The sequence below is a fragment of the Ambystoma mexicanum genome, chromosome 1q (genome assembly GCF_040938575.1).
Source record: "Ambystoma mexicanum isolate Mex_15411 chromosome 1q, UKY_AmexF1_1, whole genome shotgun sequence".
Taxonomy (NCBI): Eukaryota; Metazoa; Chordata; class Amphibia; order Caudata; family Ambystomatidae; genus Ambystoma; species Ambystoma mexicanum.
This window is the reverse complement of record NC_090922.1, coordinates 845,244,926-845,263,605: the sequence shown is the minus strand read 5'-3', so window position 1 is coordinate 845,263,605 and position 18,680 is coordinate 845,244,926. Positions and strand designations below refer to the sequence as shown.

The window sequence follows — 18,680 nt, the reverse complement described above, 5'->3', positions numbered from 1 at the left end:
TAAGTAAGTATTTTACGTCAATGAACAGGACGTTGCGAGGTGTCCCATTCATTGAAACAAAATATATTGCTCTTTGCACCTCGGGTTTCCAGATTGCAAACCTTCACTGTGCAACCTTGCAAACTATTAACTCGGGCCCCGGGCTGTTACCACCCGTTCCAGCCCGTGGAACGGGTCGTTATGGCTTAATTATCACCTGCTCAAACAATGTTTTGTGGAGCTAATTCAATTCAACAGCTCTTCATTTAAACACATGCAAACACCTGTGGGTGCAAAATAAAGTTTAGACATTGCACTCAGTAAATTATAGTGTGGAAATGAATGAGTGAGAGATTGAAGAGAAAGATAGACAGAGATAGATGTGTGTGTGTATATATATCCAAACCAAGAAACCATGCAGATGCACGGTGCAAGTGTACTCCTCCAATCTACAGATATATATTTCAATAAAAAAGGAGAAACTGCATCCTTCGATTGACACAGTCCTTTATTGATGAAGCCCTCTGCAGGGAACAAGAAGCTAATATAACGCGTTTCACAACAAACCAGTTGCTTGATCGCATACAAATAAACACACTTCATTACAGTGTATAAACATTTATGTAGTCTCTATAATCAATCTAAGGTACACAGTAAGTCCCTTGTTGATATTTTCACCCTGTCTCCCAGATCCATGGACCGTGTGAAAAACGGTCGACCATGTTAGAACAGTTTATTAACAACTTTGACAGATGACAGTGAACTTACTTATGATATGATATGGCATTTATAACATGCCTATACACAAGTGTTTCAAGGCGCGACGAGGCAAGGGAGGGGGAACAGAGGGAAGACAGAGACTACTAGGCCAGGTGACATTAAGATTGCGCAAGTGCAGGTGGAAGGGTGAAAGAGGAAATGTGTGGGGGGAAGGGGAGGGGGCAGTGCAGTACCTGGGATCAACAGTAAAAATAAATAGAATAAATAAAAGCAATAAGTAAAAAGTGCGGCCAGCTGGTGGCAAGTGCAGGGGTAAGTGCAAACATCAGTTCTCCAGTGCTGGTAGGGGACCGTAAGGATACAGAAAACAGTCCCCAAGTGCTGGGGTTGCCAGGGAGGCAGTGCAGGTGTGCAAATGGTGGGGCTAGGGGACCTGGACCCAAAATCAGAGGGTGGCCAGGTGACCAGTGCAGGTTCAGTTTCAGCCAGGGGTTCAGCAGGGGAAAGGAGGGGAGAAAGCAGAAGCAAAGAGGAAGGTTTTGAGGTGCTTCCGGAACCGGAGATGGTTCTCCTCAAGTTTCAGGGAGGCAGGGAGGCTGTTCCAGAGGGAGGCACCAGCCGAAGAAAGAGATCTACCACCAACTTGTATCTTGGAGAAGCGACTGACCCTGAGGGAGTTAGAGGCAGATGTGTGAAGGTTCAAATTAAAACACAACATGTCAGACATTTAAAGTTCTTAGTGATTCATCTATATATCTTTAATTTTTATTGTTAGCTAAGAAAATCATTTGCTTAAAGTGCTTAGTGCATCCTATAGAACGCTAAAATACAAACCCTGATCAAACGTAAACACTCTGTTTCTAGCTGTGCAACATGATAAAATAACCAGATCATCTAAAACCATAATTTGAATTGGTGCACATAAGAAAGGGAACACAGTGTATCAAACATGTGTTTATTTTTCTCAGTATTATATGGATGTTCCGTTTGATTCCACTCATATATAAAAGCATGAAATACAGTGTATATATATATATATATATATATATATATATATATATATATAATTTCTTTTTTATTTTTATTTTTTATTTTTCTTCCTTACTGATTATCCATCAGTTCAGGTGAGCCGCACTATTCTTAGCCGTAATAATCCACAAGATACAGTAGTTCGTTGTCCAAAGCATTCTTCATTTTATTCTTCATCTGCTTCTGAGTAACCATGAAAATATTAAAAACCAACAGAGTTTGGTACTCCCATAGTGACATACAAAGTGATTCAAAAGATGTTTACGCATTTCACGGCTTCCTCGCCGCTTGTTCACAGCACCTTTCTCCCCCTAAAGTGCACAGTAAAATACCCGGTCTGTGTAGGCTCGACATAGAAAAAGGACAGATCAATCTGTCCAAATAGTGCATATTTTCCTGTCGGCCATTTTAGAGTGTGGTTTAACCTCTATCACTGTCCTTCTTGTTTGGCAGTGTTGCAGATTTATTTGCATCTGTATTCGCTTGACAGCACATATTTATTTATATATTTCAATCTGCAACATTGTGGATACAAGAACAATATCTAACCTTTTCCATCGTGTTTCTCGTTCGACGCCCGGCTGTGCTTGTGTGTATAACAGGACGGTGTTTGGCTTTGTCAGTAGTTTGTTTGGCAGTGCACAGCATTTAAAAAGATGTGCAGAGTAAAAGCCAGTGCATTTTACAATTGTAGCCCATCCCGTGCATAGTGCAAATTTTTTTCTGCAAACCAAATTCATTGCCAATCATCATGTTATATGTGTTTCCTATGTGGCTTAATAGCACAAATGCACAGTATTAGCAGCAATCCACCTCTGTGGATAATCAGTTGCCTAGTGCCCTGTGCTTACTAATGTTGCAGTTTATCAGCCCGCTTTCTAATTGCTGTGTATCTATGTCTAAATCTGTAATATTGGTAATCTCAGATTATTAGCCCTGGATTGGAGTCCTAGTGACGGACCATATTTAGCTCTTAAAATAAAGTGCAACATGTTAACAGCTATCATCCTCTGTAAACAATTATACACAAAGTGCATGTTGCTCAATGTAAAATATGAAGCATCTTTAGGTATTCAGTAAAATGAATAGTGCAAAACCCACAGACGCCATCTATAATCCTGTTTTCCATAGTACATGCATCCCATACATCATCTTAATTCATTGCTACTCTCCAATTCTATAACCAAGAATAGTATTCCTATATTTAGACATATTTGCCTCTTAGTTAAGGTGCAAAGTGCTAGCAGCAATCATCAGATGTAAACAGTCAAACATAATGTGCATAGTGCTCAATCTTGACTGTAGAATCACTTAAAATTTACGCTGAAATGCAATACATTGGTAGCAGTTCATCATCTATGAACCTGCATAGTAGTTATCATTCCCATTATTTGCTACTTTTCAGTTTATCGGGCTCAGTTGACGCGTCAAAATTGGCATCTCTATAATAGAGTGTCTTCAACAATGGAATAGAGAAATCTAAAAATTGTCACCTTTTGTGAGCATTAGTTTAGAAAAATGTCACATACCCGTCCAGAGTCTAAAACATATTTGAGCTCTACTACAAGAAACCTGTGTTGTCAACAATTATTTTCCACAACTGAGCAATTATCCACCAAATCGCCCTCTATCTTATTCCAGTCATCCAACCACCGGATATTGCTGAGTATCTATCATAGAAAAAGTGCAACGTGCAAAAATAAAAGAAAGAAAGGAAGGGGGTGATAGAAAAATGTAAAACCAGCACCTAAAAACAGTAAACAAAACTAATATTAAAAAAAGAGACTATAAGTCTAAACACAGCATTAAGCTTCACTATCATCCTGAAAGTAATGAGATGAAACTAGCGATCCAGACCTCTTGTCCCAAAAAGGTGTACAACTCTTCATCAATGTTATGTCCTTGGGGATATTTGCTCTCAAAATCAAGGATAGTCTGTGTCTCTTTTTGGCAGAGCATACGCTCTCCATCTCCTCCATGTGGTCCAGTTTTTACTCCATGGATTCCAAAAAATGTAAAACTCTCCATATTGTTTTGATGGAACTCTAAAAAATGTTTTGCCATGGGATATTTTGCATCTTGGTGTGTGATCGCTCTAACGTGCTGTTGCATCCTGATCTTCAATTTATATTTGGTGCTTCCAATGTACTATTTTTGGCATGCACAACTTAAAACATATACCACATGCTCTGTATCACATGTGATTCTGTCCTTGATTGAAATCATCTTACCAGTTATTGGATGCTTGAATGATTCACAGTTTTTAGCATACTTGCACATATTGCACTTCATGCACTTGAAGAAGCCCTTTCTTGGATTTTTGTAACCAGCTTCCCATAGAATTATCTTCTTTTTTTGCCATAAAGCTCTGAACTAATACGTCCTTAATTGACTTGTTTCTCCTAAAACTTATGTCTGGATTCTTGTTGAGGCTTTTGGCAAGATCTTTGTCTGCAAGTAAAATCTTTCAATGCCTGCATAATATGTGTCTGATTTCAGTTGATTGACTGTCAAAGATAAGTATAAGACGTGTCGTCTCGTTTTCTTAATTTTTCTTTTCTGGTTGCCTTTGTGATTCTGTGAGGAGGTTTTGCCTGTCTTGTTTTCTCGCTCTTAAGAATGCTTGTTCAATAACTTTTTTGGGGTATGCCTGTTTTAGAAAGCCCATTGCTGTTATGTGCTGTGTTCATCATAAACTTCCAAAGTGCTGTTGTTTCTCCTTAGTCTAATAAATTTGCCATATGGAACACTCCATACTAGACTTTTAGGATGTCTGCTTGCCGCATCTAGGGGTGTATTTGACCCTGTTGATTTTCGATGCAGCTCGCACGTTACTGTCTTATCCACAATTCTCACATTCAGATCCAAAAAAGTTAACAAATCTCTACTGTGGGTTTGAGTGAACCTCAAATTATTGTCATTCCCGTTAAGATGTTTCACAAAATGTAACCACCCCTCTGCAGATCCTTTCCAGATTACAAACAGGTCGTCAATATACCTGAGCCATAGAATCACATTTTACTTTGTACTTGTTTAAGAACTCTTGATTAAAAATGAAGATGTTATTCGTTAAACAGAGGTCAATAATTTCTAAGCCCATCTGTGCGTGCTCGAGATAGTTCAAAGATCTCGTATTTAAGTAATGCTGACATGCCCGTTTCCCATATGTGTGGCCTATCGATGTATAGAGTGATACCACATCCATAGTTGTCATCATATAGTCGGCTTCCCAAGGTATGTCATTGATTCGTGTTAGGAAGTCTGTGGTGTCTCTAATGTATGATGGCAATGATGAAACAAATGGGAAGAGAACCTCTTCTATGTACATGGACATGTTCTCCAGGGCCGAACCTATTAGAGACACAATCGGTCTTCCAGTCGGTTTTTTCAGGTTTTTGTGGACTTTTGGAAGAAAGTAGATCGTTGGTGTTTTGGAGTTCATGGTCAGCAGGAATTTGCAGTTGTCTTCTGTTAGTATTCCTTTGTGTTCCCATTCTTCAGGAAACAACTTAACCCTTTCTTTCAACATTTTAGTAGGGGTTTTCTCTATTCTCATATAGCATGTCGTGTCATTGAGCTGTTTGTAAGCCTCCTTAATATAGTCTGTCTGGTTCATCAAGACTATATTTCATCCTTTGCCCGAAGGTTTGATGATGCAATTATTTAGTTTGTATAATTCCTGCACAGCGGTTCTGTCCTTTACTGACATGTTATCTTTACATTTTAGATGTTTTTTCTTTTTTAAGCTCTTTAGGTCTTCAATCACCAGGTTCTGAAAGGCCTCGACATTGCTCCCAATGTTAATTATTCGGTTAAATCTCGATTTTTGTCTCAGTTTGGATTTAGTAGTCCAATCTGTTCTTATGTTATATTCTTCGAGGTTCAATGGTTCTTGTATTGTATCCGCATTTGGTCCTTTTTCGAGTGAGATTAGGTTAGAGAGTGTACTCAGATCCTCTATGGTAATAGATGTTTTGCCTATTTCTCCTCGAATGGGCCACACCGTTTGCTCGTTTGCGGCAAAAAACATTTTTAGACGTACTTTGCGTATAAATTTATCAAAGTCTATTTGAGTTTGAACATAATCATTTTCTGACGTAGGGCAGAAGTTGAGTCCCAGGCTTAATATTTTTTCTTGGCTAGCTGTTAAGACATGATCTGATAAGTTGATGATTTTTAGATTATCAGCCATGTCACCTGCATTTAGTTCCCAGAGCGTAGCGATCTGGCCGGGTTACTGTTCGTGGCATTTGTTGCCTCTCGCCCCCTCCTTGTTTTTTTCAGCCGCTTCTGCCTCCGCCTCGATTTTTGAGTTCCTCCTCTTGATTGTTTTTGCGTCCTTCCATCTTTTTGCAGGAGACGCATTTCGTCTAAAAAATGTAAACGAATACTTGGTTCCTCGCTTTCACTCCCTGTGATGTCGGATTCAGAGTTGGATAAGTTGGTGTTACCATCTTGTTCAACTTCACCTGCAGGTATTATTGGTTTGACTGGGGGCCCCAATCTCAATTGGTCAAACCTTCGGGGAAGGGTATACACCCGTCCTCTCTCGTAATCCTCATTGTCTCGTAGAAATGTCCTTTGTTTACGTTGTTTTATCTCCTTTTCATATTCTATTAGATTCCTCTCCATGTTGGTTTTTAGTTTTTTACCTTCTTCGCTTTCAGGTATCATCTTCAGTTAATTCTCCACCTCATTAATTTGTTCTAATAGTTTTACCCTATCACTCCTGCATATTTGACTAGAAGCTGTAGGAAGATTTTAGGACATTCATTAGTGGCTTCAACCCCTTCCTCTAACATTTCTGGATTTTGTTCCTCAAATGAGAGAATGGTGAGAATCCTTAGCCCACGTGGAATCCTTTTCACGTCAATATAGTTCTTAAGTGAATGCTCTTCCCACCATTTACTTGTTTCTCTTCGTTGCAGCTTTTCAAGTTGTTTAAGTAGCCCAATTTCACTATTGTTTTTGGCTACATTCACAGTGACTGGTGTGTGTTTTTCTTTAGCTTGTAATCGTTTCACTGAATAGTGTCAAAGCTTGTGCTTTTCTTATTGATTCCTTGTTTGCCTGGGAGTTTGCCATGGTTGTTCTGCAGAAGTGCAGCTCTGTATCTTGGCTCAGTATTGTGTTACAAAATTACCATTTGGCAATTGGTGTTGGTCACACCTAATGAGCTTAGCTAGGAAGCGAGTGCACAGGTGTATATATATTAAAAAAAAATGTGTGGGTGGGTAAACTGGAAACCCTGTGCGCTAAACACCAATGATAAGTCAATCTGTATGCCAGCTGCAAGCCTAGTATAATGGTATTACCCAATACCATGCAGAATCATGCAACACAAGCAATTATACTAGTAACAAGTGCTATGCAGGATAATTATTTGTTTTTTTAATCTGTATTTTAAAATTTTCTCAAACAGTCAGTTGGCCATCTCAATTTTGAAACAGTCTACATGTGTTTCGACACATCATCTTTATCAAGGCAAAGTTGAAGCCATAAGAGTCCCGTGCTCCGATTTGTTCAAAAACAAGGGAGAGCGGGGAGGAGGGTCACGCACTATTTCTTAATAGTCTGGAATTATGACCAAGTAGATCTTGCAATTTGTAAAACAGAATGTTCTTTCAAAAGTGTATTTTAATGACGAGTTCACCCACATCAATGAATGTCAATATATCAAGTAAATCTCCCGTTAGAACTCCAAAATGCAGATGTCCGGTCAGGAATCGTCTGAGTTTCGCGCGCGTAACTCAGATGATTCCTGACCGGACAATATATTGATTCCTGACCGGACAATATATATATATATATATATATATAGCAACATAGCTCAGTAGTTTCATGTACCTGCTGAAAACATCTGCAGGTCGCAGATTCCGAAACTCTCCATGGTCAATATTATGAGCATTTATTTTTATTTGTACTACTTAGTTGTTTTTTGTGCAGCCAAAAAAATAGTGCCAGCAAAATAGCTACTTTAGTTATTTTTGTATGTGTAATTATTTTGTTTCATTAAACTGTTCTCTGAACATTACTGGTTTGGTTTTATGTTCCCTAAAAATTACACTGTCTTGAGTTGATGAAAATCCATTTTATTTAGATTATGAAGTACAATGTTCTTGCACATTTCCAGTATAGTGGAGTAAGAGGGTCCTCATTTTTTTAGGAGCCCCAGCTCAATGCTGGTATAACCTAACTGTGGCACTGCTGTTTCCTATTAGGGTCTGTGCACTGAGTAGATGGTGTTTTGTGGTCTTGACTTAATGCATAGCTAAAGTATAAAAAGAGGAAACATATTTTGGAATAATATATCCCGTAAAACTTAATTTTGTTATACCCAGTAACACTGCTGTTAATTTATGGGGCCTGGTTATCACTTCAAAAACTATACATTTCCATCTGCCTAGGAGGAACTATAATTAAATTCACCCTCAACACTTTACTAGATAAAACCAAACCTATTCACAGAAACAATGCACTTTTTACACACCCTGGTGTTAAGGTGGTGCTTGTGGATTTGACTTAATATATACAGCCACACCCGCAAAACCTGTCTTTTCGCCATCACCAACTGGATGGCCACTCACTTCCTGAAACTCAACCCTGCCGAAACAGCAAACTCAACCCTTCCAAAACAGAATACCTACTCATCTGATCCCAAAGGCACAAACCCGACCTAAACGGACAACCCACACATATCCCTCTCCACACCTGTTAAATCCCTTGGCTTCACTATGACGACCCCCCCACCTTTCCTTCACACACCACATAGCCGCTGTCACCAAAACGTGCAATCTGCAACTACACCTCTTATCCAAAACCAGACATACCCTTCCTCCTGATGACTTCGGCACAATAGTCCAATCAATGGTTCTCTCTAAGCTGGGCTATGGAAATGTTCTCCTGAACCCACCAACAGCACCCTTCCTCCACTGCAAGCCATACAAAACGTAGCTGCTAGACTCATTGTCCACCTACCCAAACATTCACACATTACCCCTGCTCTTGCCCAGCTCCACTGGTTCCCCATACTCCAAAGAATTGCCTTCAAAGGACTCCACCTTACCTTTATGACGAGCTCCAGCCCATACTCGCACAAACACGATAAGCCAGCCAACACCTTCCATATGTTCCACTCTGCAAAACCACATGCACTCAAAAACAAGCATTTACCCACTGGGCTCCCAGGGCATGGAACACCCTACCTCTCCATGTACGCATTGCATCCTCAATCACCACTTTCCGAAAGAGCCTCAAAACATACCTGTTTCCCCACACATAACACTGCCCTCCTCCACTGCTATTACTTGTCCATCCTAATCTTCTTATCCTTTCCTGAAAACATTTGGTAATTTATTTTTTCAACTTCCACCTTTTCAATATTTGAAAAATGTAAGGTAGGGCCAGCGCTAAACAAAAATTCAGATAAATAAATACATCACAAAGCAGATGGGTACTGTTCAATAAGTAGGCTCTGTAGACACTGTAAGGGAATCCAACGTCTTTATTCACATGGCTGATGAAATATATAGTGCAAGAGCTCCTGCACAATGAGCCTCCATTTCAACCTTCTTTGCTGTCCATCAACTGCTGTACCCAGAACCCCAAAGACCCTCACATTCTAGAGCCCTCTCTGGGGGGCAGGGCAACATAGGTCATCTAGCCATGGATCTGTGTGGTTCTCAACTCTCATACACATAACACACCTCTGCTTCTAACACACTTGTGGAGGCCTCCTTCAAACCTTCACAAACCTGCTGAGGTTTCACACTTGCCCAACTTCTAAGGATACCACTCTTCAAAACACCCTCTCAACGCACAGAGGGTCACCGTACACCACCTCGCTTTGGCCTCCGGGCACCCCTCTCATCTCATGCATCACATTCCCCTTACAAATCAACAGTGGCTTAACACCCTTCAGCAAACATGCCTCTATTTGATTTCTGATTCTCTTCACTCGTCCTCTTATCCACCATCCATCTTTACTCTAAATTCTTTATGCTCGGCCCAGCCAATGTGGCCATGTGCGACTCTGGCACTTCTTACCTCTAATTTGAAAAGGTACTAATTGCGTGGCCTGGGAAGAGACTGACTAAAATCACTCACGCTCTGTATGACGGCCTCCTTCTTGATGATCCATCCGCTCCACTTCCGTCAGACACCTATCCACCTGCTCCACCATCCTTTTGGTCTGGGTGTGGTACAAAGTGGTCTGCTTATGTTTTATTCCACTTGGTTCTAGAAACCCGTTCATCTCCCTACAAGCAAACCGAGGCATGTTGTCACTCTGGCCGGATAACCCTTGCAACACCTTATGTCTCCACCCATCAGTAGTAGAGATCAACCAAGACCTCCAAGAAGTGCCCTTCGTTGCCACCCATATCAAAGGATCCCAAAACACCTACCGCTATTTATTCCCACAACACCCTTCTGCACCACTAAAATAATCAAAGGCTGTTCACTTGTGGTGCGCCTCTTTGCAGACGTGTTGAACTCCGTGCTCTGCCAGAGGCACTGTTCCATGCCCATGTCCTTGCCCAGCCACCGGTGATCTGCTTTCAACACTGCTCGCGCCCTTGTCATCCCTCTGTTCCCCTCGTGCATAATGCTAACAAGCTTCGCCGTCAGTCCACACGGATGGCATTAACAGTGGTGCGTCTATGAACACACGTCCTGTTTAGTTGACCTACTTTTCAGAAGCTGCACGCTCTCCATCCAGACCCACAAATGAACATTCGGAAATGTAAGACTCGTAGTCACTTTTTAATGGAGGTTTGTTTCCATATAAATAACGTACTGGCTGCTGCTACAATACCTCTGCTTCTTCTCAAAGGTTGCCTTAGCCTAAGGGCCTTATCTTTAGAGAAAGCCCTAGTTGACCCACGATGGGCAGCAGAGGGCTACGATATGATATGATATCATAGGTTATTTATGACACGCTTAATACCCGGAGGTTTCTTAGCACAGACCCGGTGATCGAACCTTTGTTGCTCTGTTTCATCTTGCTTCCAAGGCGAGCATGTTGCTCCTGAGCTATCCCCCCGAGACACGCACATCGCTTCATCCTCTACACCTTCTATACCCGGTGTCTTGTTTGATTTACCCTTGCAGGGCTCGCAGTGCCAGGAGAGTGTTTTGATGGCATCCCCTGGGATGATCCGACCCGCCTCGAGTCCGGCCCAGGTGGGAACACCGCTCTCCATGCACCATCAAATCCAGCTCCTCCAGCAGCAGCTCCAGCAGCAACAGCAGCAGACGCAGGTGGCTGTCGCGCAGGTAGGTTGCCTGACCATAACATGGCTTTGTTGATCACCATCTGGGAGGACCTCAGCAGCAATACATTAAACACGCTGGGATATGGGATTTCAAGTTTGCTTTGAAATTACATAGGATTGCAGGGCACTTATTTTAGCACTGTAATCTCCCATTTGACTACCTCTTTGTGGTTCTAGGGAGGAGACATTTCCTTTATCAACAGCTGGCCACATTTTTTTAATTTGTTGGTGTTTATTAAAAGTTATGATATCATTTCAGACAGAAATGACATGCAGCGAATGCAGAAGATGGAGGCAGTCCCTAGGTGGGATGCCTTTGCAAGTTACGTTGGAGGAATGATATCGGTTAATAATGTCCCCATGAAAAAGTCGTCTGGTTGACGACTTTAAAAAAAAAAAATGATGCACCCTCGAGGCTATCAAACACTTTCACCAAATATTCTAGGACTGGAGGTAATAATATATAATTATACCCCTCCTACAATATTTGGGGAAAGAATTTTGGTAGCCAGGAAAAAGTCACCAGAACCGGACCACTTTTTCACTGCAACATTATTACAGGGAACCGGTGGAATAGATCGGGTAGAGCTGTTGATGAAGGGGTAATAAAGAAACATAGACATGGGACAGAGGCTGTGGGAGAAAGCATCAATAACCTGATATTCAGGGCTTAGATCCGTATCCACAGAGCAGTGCATTTTTTACGTGATGCCATCAGACGTGTAGCTGGGGAGGTGGGTTGTGAGGTCAGTTGAGATTGGAAGGTGGCAGGACTGGGGGCTCCCTTCGTCTCTAGCAGATGGAGTTTGAGCCTGGTTGTCTAGAGTTCCCCCATTGGAATGGCTTTGACGTCCAATGGAGGCGCATTCCAATGGCGTGTGGCAAGTAGAGGAGCGAAAGCGCGAAGAGGCGTGGAGGTATGAATTACCAACAAGTTGTTGAGAGAAGATTATTGTAGAGTCTGTGAGATGGAGTAAAGTAAGATACAGTCAGCGAAGTAGTGGGAGGGCAACCATAGATGAAATTAAAACAGGAAGGGGAACTGAGAGAGCGATTCCGCCATGGAGAGCCTCCCAGTATGGTGATGGTAGGTTGAGAAGGGGGAGGAATCTGGGTAGGTTTAAAGGGGTGTGCATCAATAAGTTGCATTAGGGCCCACCAAAAGAAGCCCACTACATTGGTAAGCTTACCTTGCATATCTTTTCTGACACCTTTTTCTGGAGTGCTTCAGGACAGGTCAGACTAGACCCTTTTTCTTCCATCACTGGAGGGTCCATGAAGAAAAATGCACTACCACAGAGACAATCTTGATGCATGCAGGAGGAAGACGATACACCTATTTTATTTTGGCTTGTTTGCACCTTTCTTCCTTTTGAGGATTCTCCCAGTTGAGCATCCTTTTGGTCACAGTTGTGTAAAGTAAGATTGACTTCTATTGAATCTTGTAATTAATTGTCTCACTTTTTCTTTTGACCACTTCATCCAACGATGCTGGAGTCTCTATTAACGGTTAATGATTCCTAATCCTTTTCAGCTTCTTCTCATTCGTGAAATTGATTTGAGGGACTCATTTCTTTCCATGGCCTTAAAGGTGTGCAGGGAACCTGGGTGCATGGTTGGAGCGCAGCATTACAGGTGTTTGCTGGGCATGAGAGCTTTCTGAGAGCCGCACTGGACCAGTGTTTTTGGCAGGACCTTAGGGCGAACCAGTGGCGGCCATTGCAAGAAAGTGACTCTGTTGTAGCTTTTACATGAACCTTTACCTTTTCTTTCACTGGAAGTTCTCCTTGCATGGAGTAGAAGTGGCTTGGCCTGAATGAAACCAATTAGAGTGAGATTGAGGAAAGCACTGCTCAGTGTTAGAGGGTTTGAGATCAAGTATTTGGGAAGTGCAAATTGAAGGAGTCTTTACCAGCAACACATTGGCCCTCATTACAACTGAGGTGCTAAGTGCACCAACTTTACCACCATGGTGTAAACTATGTTTACACCATGGTGGATGGCGGATTTACCGCCCCATTACAAGGTGAGTGGGGCGGTAAATCCCCATTTCCCATTTTCCCTTCCCCATTCCCATTTTTGCCCCATAGGGCATAATGGGAGTGGGGAAGGCGCTAATTACGGCACCGTAAATTACGGTGCCGTAATTAGCACCAAGGTGCCTTAGCACCATGGAACTTAACGCCTGCAAAAAGCAGGCGTTAAGGTGGGAATCAGGCGTTAAGGGTTAACGGTGGCGTTAACCCTTAACGCCTGAGTTGTAATGAGGGCCATTGTGACAATCGCCATATATTTTTTTATTTGTTTGAGGCAATGTCGTACCCAGGTAAAGGGCACAGGTAACGCTGACCCACTTAATAGTTTGTTAGAGGGTTCGACAGCCCAATTATTACAGTTTGGTAAAGGAAGCACATTTTTGGTCCACAACATGTTCCAATGTGTGTGTCCTCTACTGAAAACACCATTTCTGTGAGCACTGTTGGCATTTCTATTGCAGTGGCCATAGATAGGAATTTATTGTGGTTATTGATCGCTTGTTAGGCGCTTATACAGCAAGTAAATTCTGTTTCAAAGCGCCCATGGAATCTGGTCACCCATCACTATCACTCATTGGAGAATACCTGCAGTCTTGGAATACTCTGGATGCTATCCCTCATCTTCCCGGCCAGCTGGGGAAAGTCCCTGATTGCCTGTGTTTGCTTCCTCTGCAGGTTCACCTGCTGAAGGACCAGATGGCAGCCGAGGCAGCAGCGCGCCTGGAAGCCCAGGCTCGCGTGCATCAGCTCCTCCTGCAGAACAAGGATATGCTTCAGCACATCTCGTTACTGGTCAAACAGGTGCAGGACCTGGAGCTCAAGCTTTCAGGACACAGTACAAGTAAGTAAAGCTGCTGGCTTCTAGAACCAAAGGTTCATACAAACTTGCACTACCCGGGGAAACAGGTCTTCAAATTAATGTTACTGTTATTTTGATTGTTATTGTTATTTTGCATTTATATAGCGCCTTATATACCATTGGTATGGTCTAAAGGCGCTGAAATTTAAAGTGACCATTACCAGTGTGGGTACATGCCTGTCAATTGTAATGGTGTTGGTTAGGGGGTAGCATTAGAACCCATAACTGGCGAACTTTTCTTTTTTTTTTTTTTGCGCTGCAACCAAAGCCTCCCTACAACAGAGTTTCTACACGGAACTTCTTTGATGTTTTTTAAGTGATTAGTGGTAGCCCAGCAGTAAATCCAATGTGATGCCACCAAACTGAATAGCCATTACCGCCACTCAGTCTTCCGGAATTACCTCCAACTCTTGGCTGCAGGTAATTCTGGCCACCCCACTGGCAAACTTGTTATTTTCCTCTGACTAAAGGATTTCATTGAATTTAATTTTTTTGGAAAAATGATACAAAATCCAAGTTCGATACTTTTTTATTGGACAAACGAAGTATTATGTGGAGATATTTTTTCCATTAGCTTTCAAAGTCCCAGTGACGACTTAATCATATGGTGGTCACATGATTGAGCAACAAAACCAAAATAAAAACACAGATCTGGTTATCACTTTTACGTGGGAAAAAAGACAAAGGATTCTCCCACTTTAAATTCCATTTGCCACCGGAAAAGGTATGCAATGAATTCAGTTCTACACATCCCCTTTATCTAAAAGGCCATAAAATTTAAACGAAACAGACACATACTCAAATACTGGGAAGCAGTTTTCATCGATAGGAAATGACATTTCAAGCAGGGTCATGTTGTTCAACCAATGTTTTGTGTGTAATGCGCAATGTGTCCAAACATTTATGCGCAACCTGTCTATAGAACATGACATCTGCATTACCCAGCAGGCATGGCTTATGAGTGTTCCCACTATGAACTATTCTTGGGCATGTTCTTTGGCCACGCCCTGCGTTCCCCCTTAAACAACCGATGCCAATTTGCCCTTGGTGCCCCCGCCAAGCTAACCGATGGGCCTACTAGGCATGGATGTTGCTACAGGGCATTGAGGGCTGCCCCAGGAACCTATGAGTCACACAATAATCTGTGTATTGCGTATGTTCCTCCCCAGTCGCTACGCCCTGCCCCCAAAACTACCAAGCTACCTGATAGCCACATTGGGTGCAGCCATTGGCCATACCAAGTGGCAACTTTGACCGGAGCCAGAAACCCCTGAGTCACTCAATGTGCCCACTGTGGCTATTGCCTCGGCCCTAACAAGTCCCACAAACTGGCAACTGGGCTACATTGACCATACTAGTGGCCTGCGTGCAATTAGGCAGGACTGTGTGCCACTGATCCGCGGGTCCAAACCCGGAGTTGAAACCCTGATGTGGCCATGGACATGCTCAGCGGCCTGCAGGACCATCCGGTAGCTTGCAAATCCTGCGCTGAACTAGCATCTTTTGGTGTTTTGAGGGCGCATTGTAACTCTCTACCCCATCCCCCCACCCCTGATCAATTTTAAACATTTTCAAAACTCTGAGACAGAATGGCAGCCATCTACAAATATTTCCCCCCATAGCAACCAATCAGATTGGCTTTATTTCAGTAGCTCATCTGGTTTTCCCTTGTCTGCAGACCCTGATCTGGGTCCAAATGGATTGGGCCAGCAGACAAGACCCAAGTAGCCCATTAGCTGGCCGTAAGGTGGTATACAGGGGTGGTAAAATAACTATTGCTCTGCAGGAATACAGGGATGAGCAGGGCATAAAGTTGAAACAAGCACAACATGAATGGTACACCTCGTTCGCCTCTTTAAGGTAGCATGGTCCTAGGGTTCTTTAGAAGTGTGTGAGCCAGCAAAGAAGGTTCCAAACAGCAATATGGATACCAAAATAAAAGAAATGTCCGATCGAGGTTCCATAAAAATGAACACTTTAATTACACTAAAAGGACAAATAAACGATTAGAAGCATGTTCAACCCACCCCAATAAGGAAAAACACTGAAATGCAGACATTTGGAGAAAAGGGGCACTCTGGTTATGAAGAGCAGGGGTATGTAGGCATATATTCTGTGTAGCAAGTACAAGGATTTGTTTGGTTATCAATGTCACTAGGGCCGCTGGAAGATGGCCAGAGGGTGGAAGAACTGTTAAATACCAACATGATCTTGTTTCTGGAGCTTGGCATCTTCGCCCAGGCTTTCTGGACACTGTGGCAGGTCAAATCAGCTTTGTGGTGGTTGAGCTGGTACGACTGGATTCAGCAATGTGGTGCAATTCAACGAGCAGCAACAGTTCGAGGCTCAAAGCTTGTGACAAACAACAATGTTCAAATCGATTTGTTTTTAATGTTAGACTCATGTGACTTGGGGGCGTGGAGGGGGCTATCGGTAATGTCGTGGAGGACCGCGGACCGCATTCGGCCCACGGGTCATATGTTGCGGGGTTTGTTGGTTGTTGCACAGGCTTGCCGGTGTTGCTCGGCAGCTTCGTGTGGTCCTCTTTTCTGCTGCATCGGGAGGACGTCTCTCCCTAATGCTTTCTCTCTCCCCATCGCAATTCACAGCCCCGCCTGGTGCCTGCGCTTTACAAATCAACAATTATAATTACAATTCACTTATTCTTGCTAGATTTCTCTCTCTCTCTTTGGCCGGTCATTGTTGTGGTGTGAGGGTAATGTGCATGGCAAGAGCGCATGGTGTTGTGCGCCACAAGGTGCTCCTGCCTGGAATAAGCGAGACGATGTGGCAGCTTCGCTCCATGAGGCCACGCCCCTGAGCTTTAGAGGATCATACATGAGTCTCTTTTTTTTCCCCTTCCATCCCCTGTTGAGGACAAAGCTAATCGCACAGTGATTATTTATTTGCTGCCTAGGGGGGGGTTGAAGGCCTGACGGGGCTTGGATTCCTTGCAGCCGGTGCTGCAGGACCAAGTGGGGATGGCTGTAGCAACCAGCAATCACGCAGTTATGCCGCCCCGTGTCACATATGGGCACTGGGTGGGAGGTAGTCGGACTATGGGGGCCCTCAAGTGCTACCCCATGATGACCGTAGTTCATGAGCCTCAATTTTTCCAACTGTACAGAAAGTTATGGCCAGTGCCAGCCTTCGTGGCCGCAGCACCCTGGGCAGAAAAAGAAAAAATGTGGTGTCCCCTCTCCCTTGCACCCCTGGTAAAGGCGGGGGTGGGGGTGGGGACTTGGAGGTGCCAAATTGTTCTTTTTGGTGGTGGGAGAAGGCGTAATTCTTGAAATTTAATGTGCTGGCAGGAGCGGGTGCATTTAAGAACATTAGGGTGCTGTGACACCGTATTGAGATAATTACCTCCCCACTCCCACGCCGGAGCAGGGAGTTAATCACTGGAATAGGTGATGCATCAGCACCCTTTCTAGTAAAAACTGCCCCACATCGGAATGGGGAGGTAAATGATCTCAATAGGCAGCTGCAGCACTCTATTGTTGTTAAATGCACCCTCTCCCACCACGCCAGCTCGGGGTAGCCCTTGAAATGATCCCCTGGTTACAGCCATCTCAATTCAGACGATATCTTGACCGAAGCCAGTCAGTGCTTGCCACTAAGCTCTGAGAATTTCACAGCTGTTTAAGTGCTTAGTAATCGATCTATTTGAAAAACCACAGCGACTTATATACCCTGGCACAAAAAGGTTTTTTCTATCGAATTGCTATTGAACGGAGCTTTACAACTAGGAACATACAGTTCCTTTAAGGACTCTTGGTTGCTCTACTGATGTTGTTGAAGCAGGGGAAATAGGTTTATTTTTTGTTAAACTTTGTCTTCTTAGACTGTGATGAAATTCAGAGAATTATTTATTTAGTCCCTGATCACAAGATGCTGTAAAGCATTGTTTTGTACATGGCACTTTATTCCCAAATTGAGACCAGCTTTTTCCGGCTCCTCGATTATTAATTAGATTAAAACGTGTACTATTGATGCGTATTCAAGTATTTGATTTTATACAATTTTAATTGTATTACACGCTGAGAGGTGTGCGTGCGTGCGTGCTTGCGTGCGTGCGTGCGTGCGGGCGCGCGCTGCCTGATTCTGTTTTCTGTTATTGGGAGGACGAACTGTGGGGATGCCTAGTGTGTTTTAAACTTGGCTATACCGAGGAACACTAGTGGCCTTACCTGTGGATTTTACAAAATCTTGATTTTGCTTTGTGGGAATGCTGGGGACTGCAATTACCAGCAGCCCCTTCTCCCTTAATTTTGTCACGACATGCGCGTGAGCGCCCTCGCGTCTGTGTGCAGCCGGTCTGAGACGTACGTATCTCAGTCACGTCCCAAGTGGGTGACGGTGCCTGATGTGTCGACGGTGTAAGTGGGGTGCTTATTTTTTCTGCTGACTTTGGGGGCCTTCATCTTTTCAAAGTTGTCGCCTGTGCTGCCAGCATGCATCCACTTGATCTCACTGAGCAAGCACCTAACAATCTTGCTCAAGGCGCTTCTACAAATAGTTACCCTGCCAAACATTGCTGCTATGTTTTGGCCCGATATATGGCCTTAGAAGAATCATTGAACTCTCCATCTGTTCCTTCGGCTGCACTAAATGAAGGAATGGTTCACAGCACTCTCCCTGTGGCAGCCGATTCAGAAGTATTTAAGGTTACAAATGATCTTATTGCCGGTAAGTCTGGTGTTAGGGAACAGGTGTTTGCCCAGTTCTCTGAACAGCAGGATGCTGTTTCTAGAAAATAACATCGTAAATCCCCTAATGGGG

At 43.2% G+C, this 18,680-nt stretch overlaps 1 protein-coding gene across 4 annotated transcripts in view; it reads left to right on the top strand.

The window, feature by feature from the left end:
- Window positions 1-18,680, top strand: part of NOS1AP (nitric oxide synthase 1 adaptor protein) — a 1,516,567-nt gene that overhangs the window by 1,201,261 nt on the left and 296,626 nt on the right. For all 4 annotated transcript variants that reach the window (XM_069641481.1, XM_069641480.1, XM_069641483.1 and 1 more), the window contains exons 8-9: window positions 10,840-11,004; window positions 13,715-13,880. In XM_069641481.1, the coding sequence (XP_069497582.1) occupies window positions 10,840-11,004; window positions 13,715-13,880 (331 nt within the window). The remainder of the gene's footprint in view (window positions 1-10,839; window positions 11,005-13,714; window positions 13,881-18,680) is intronic.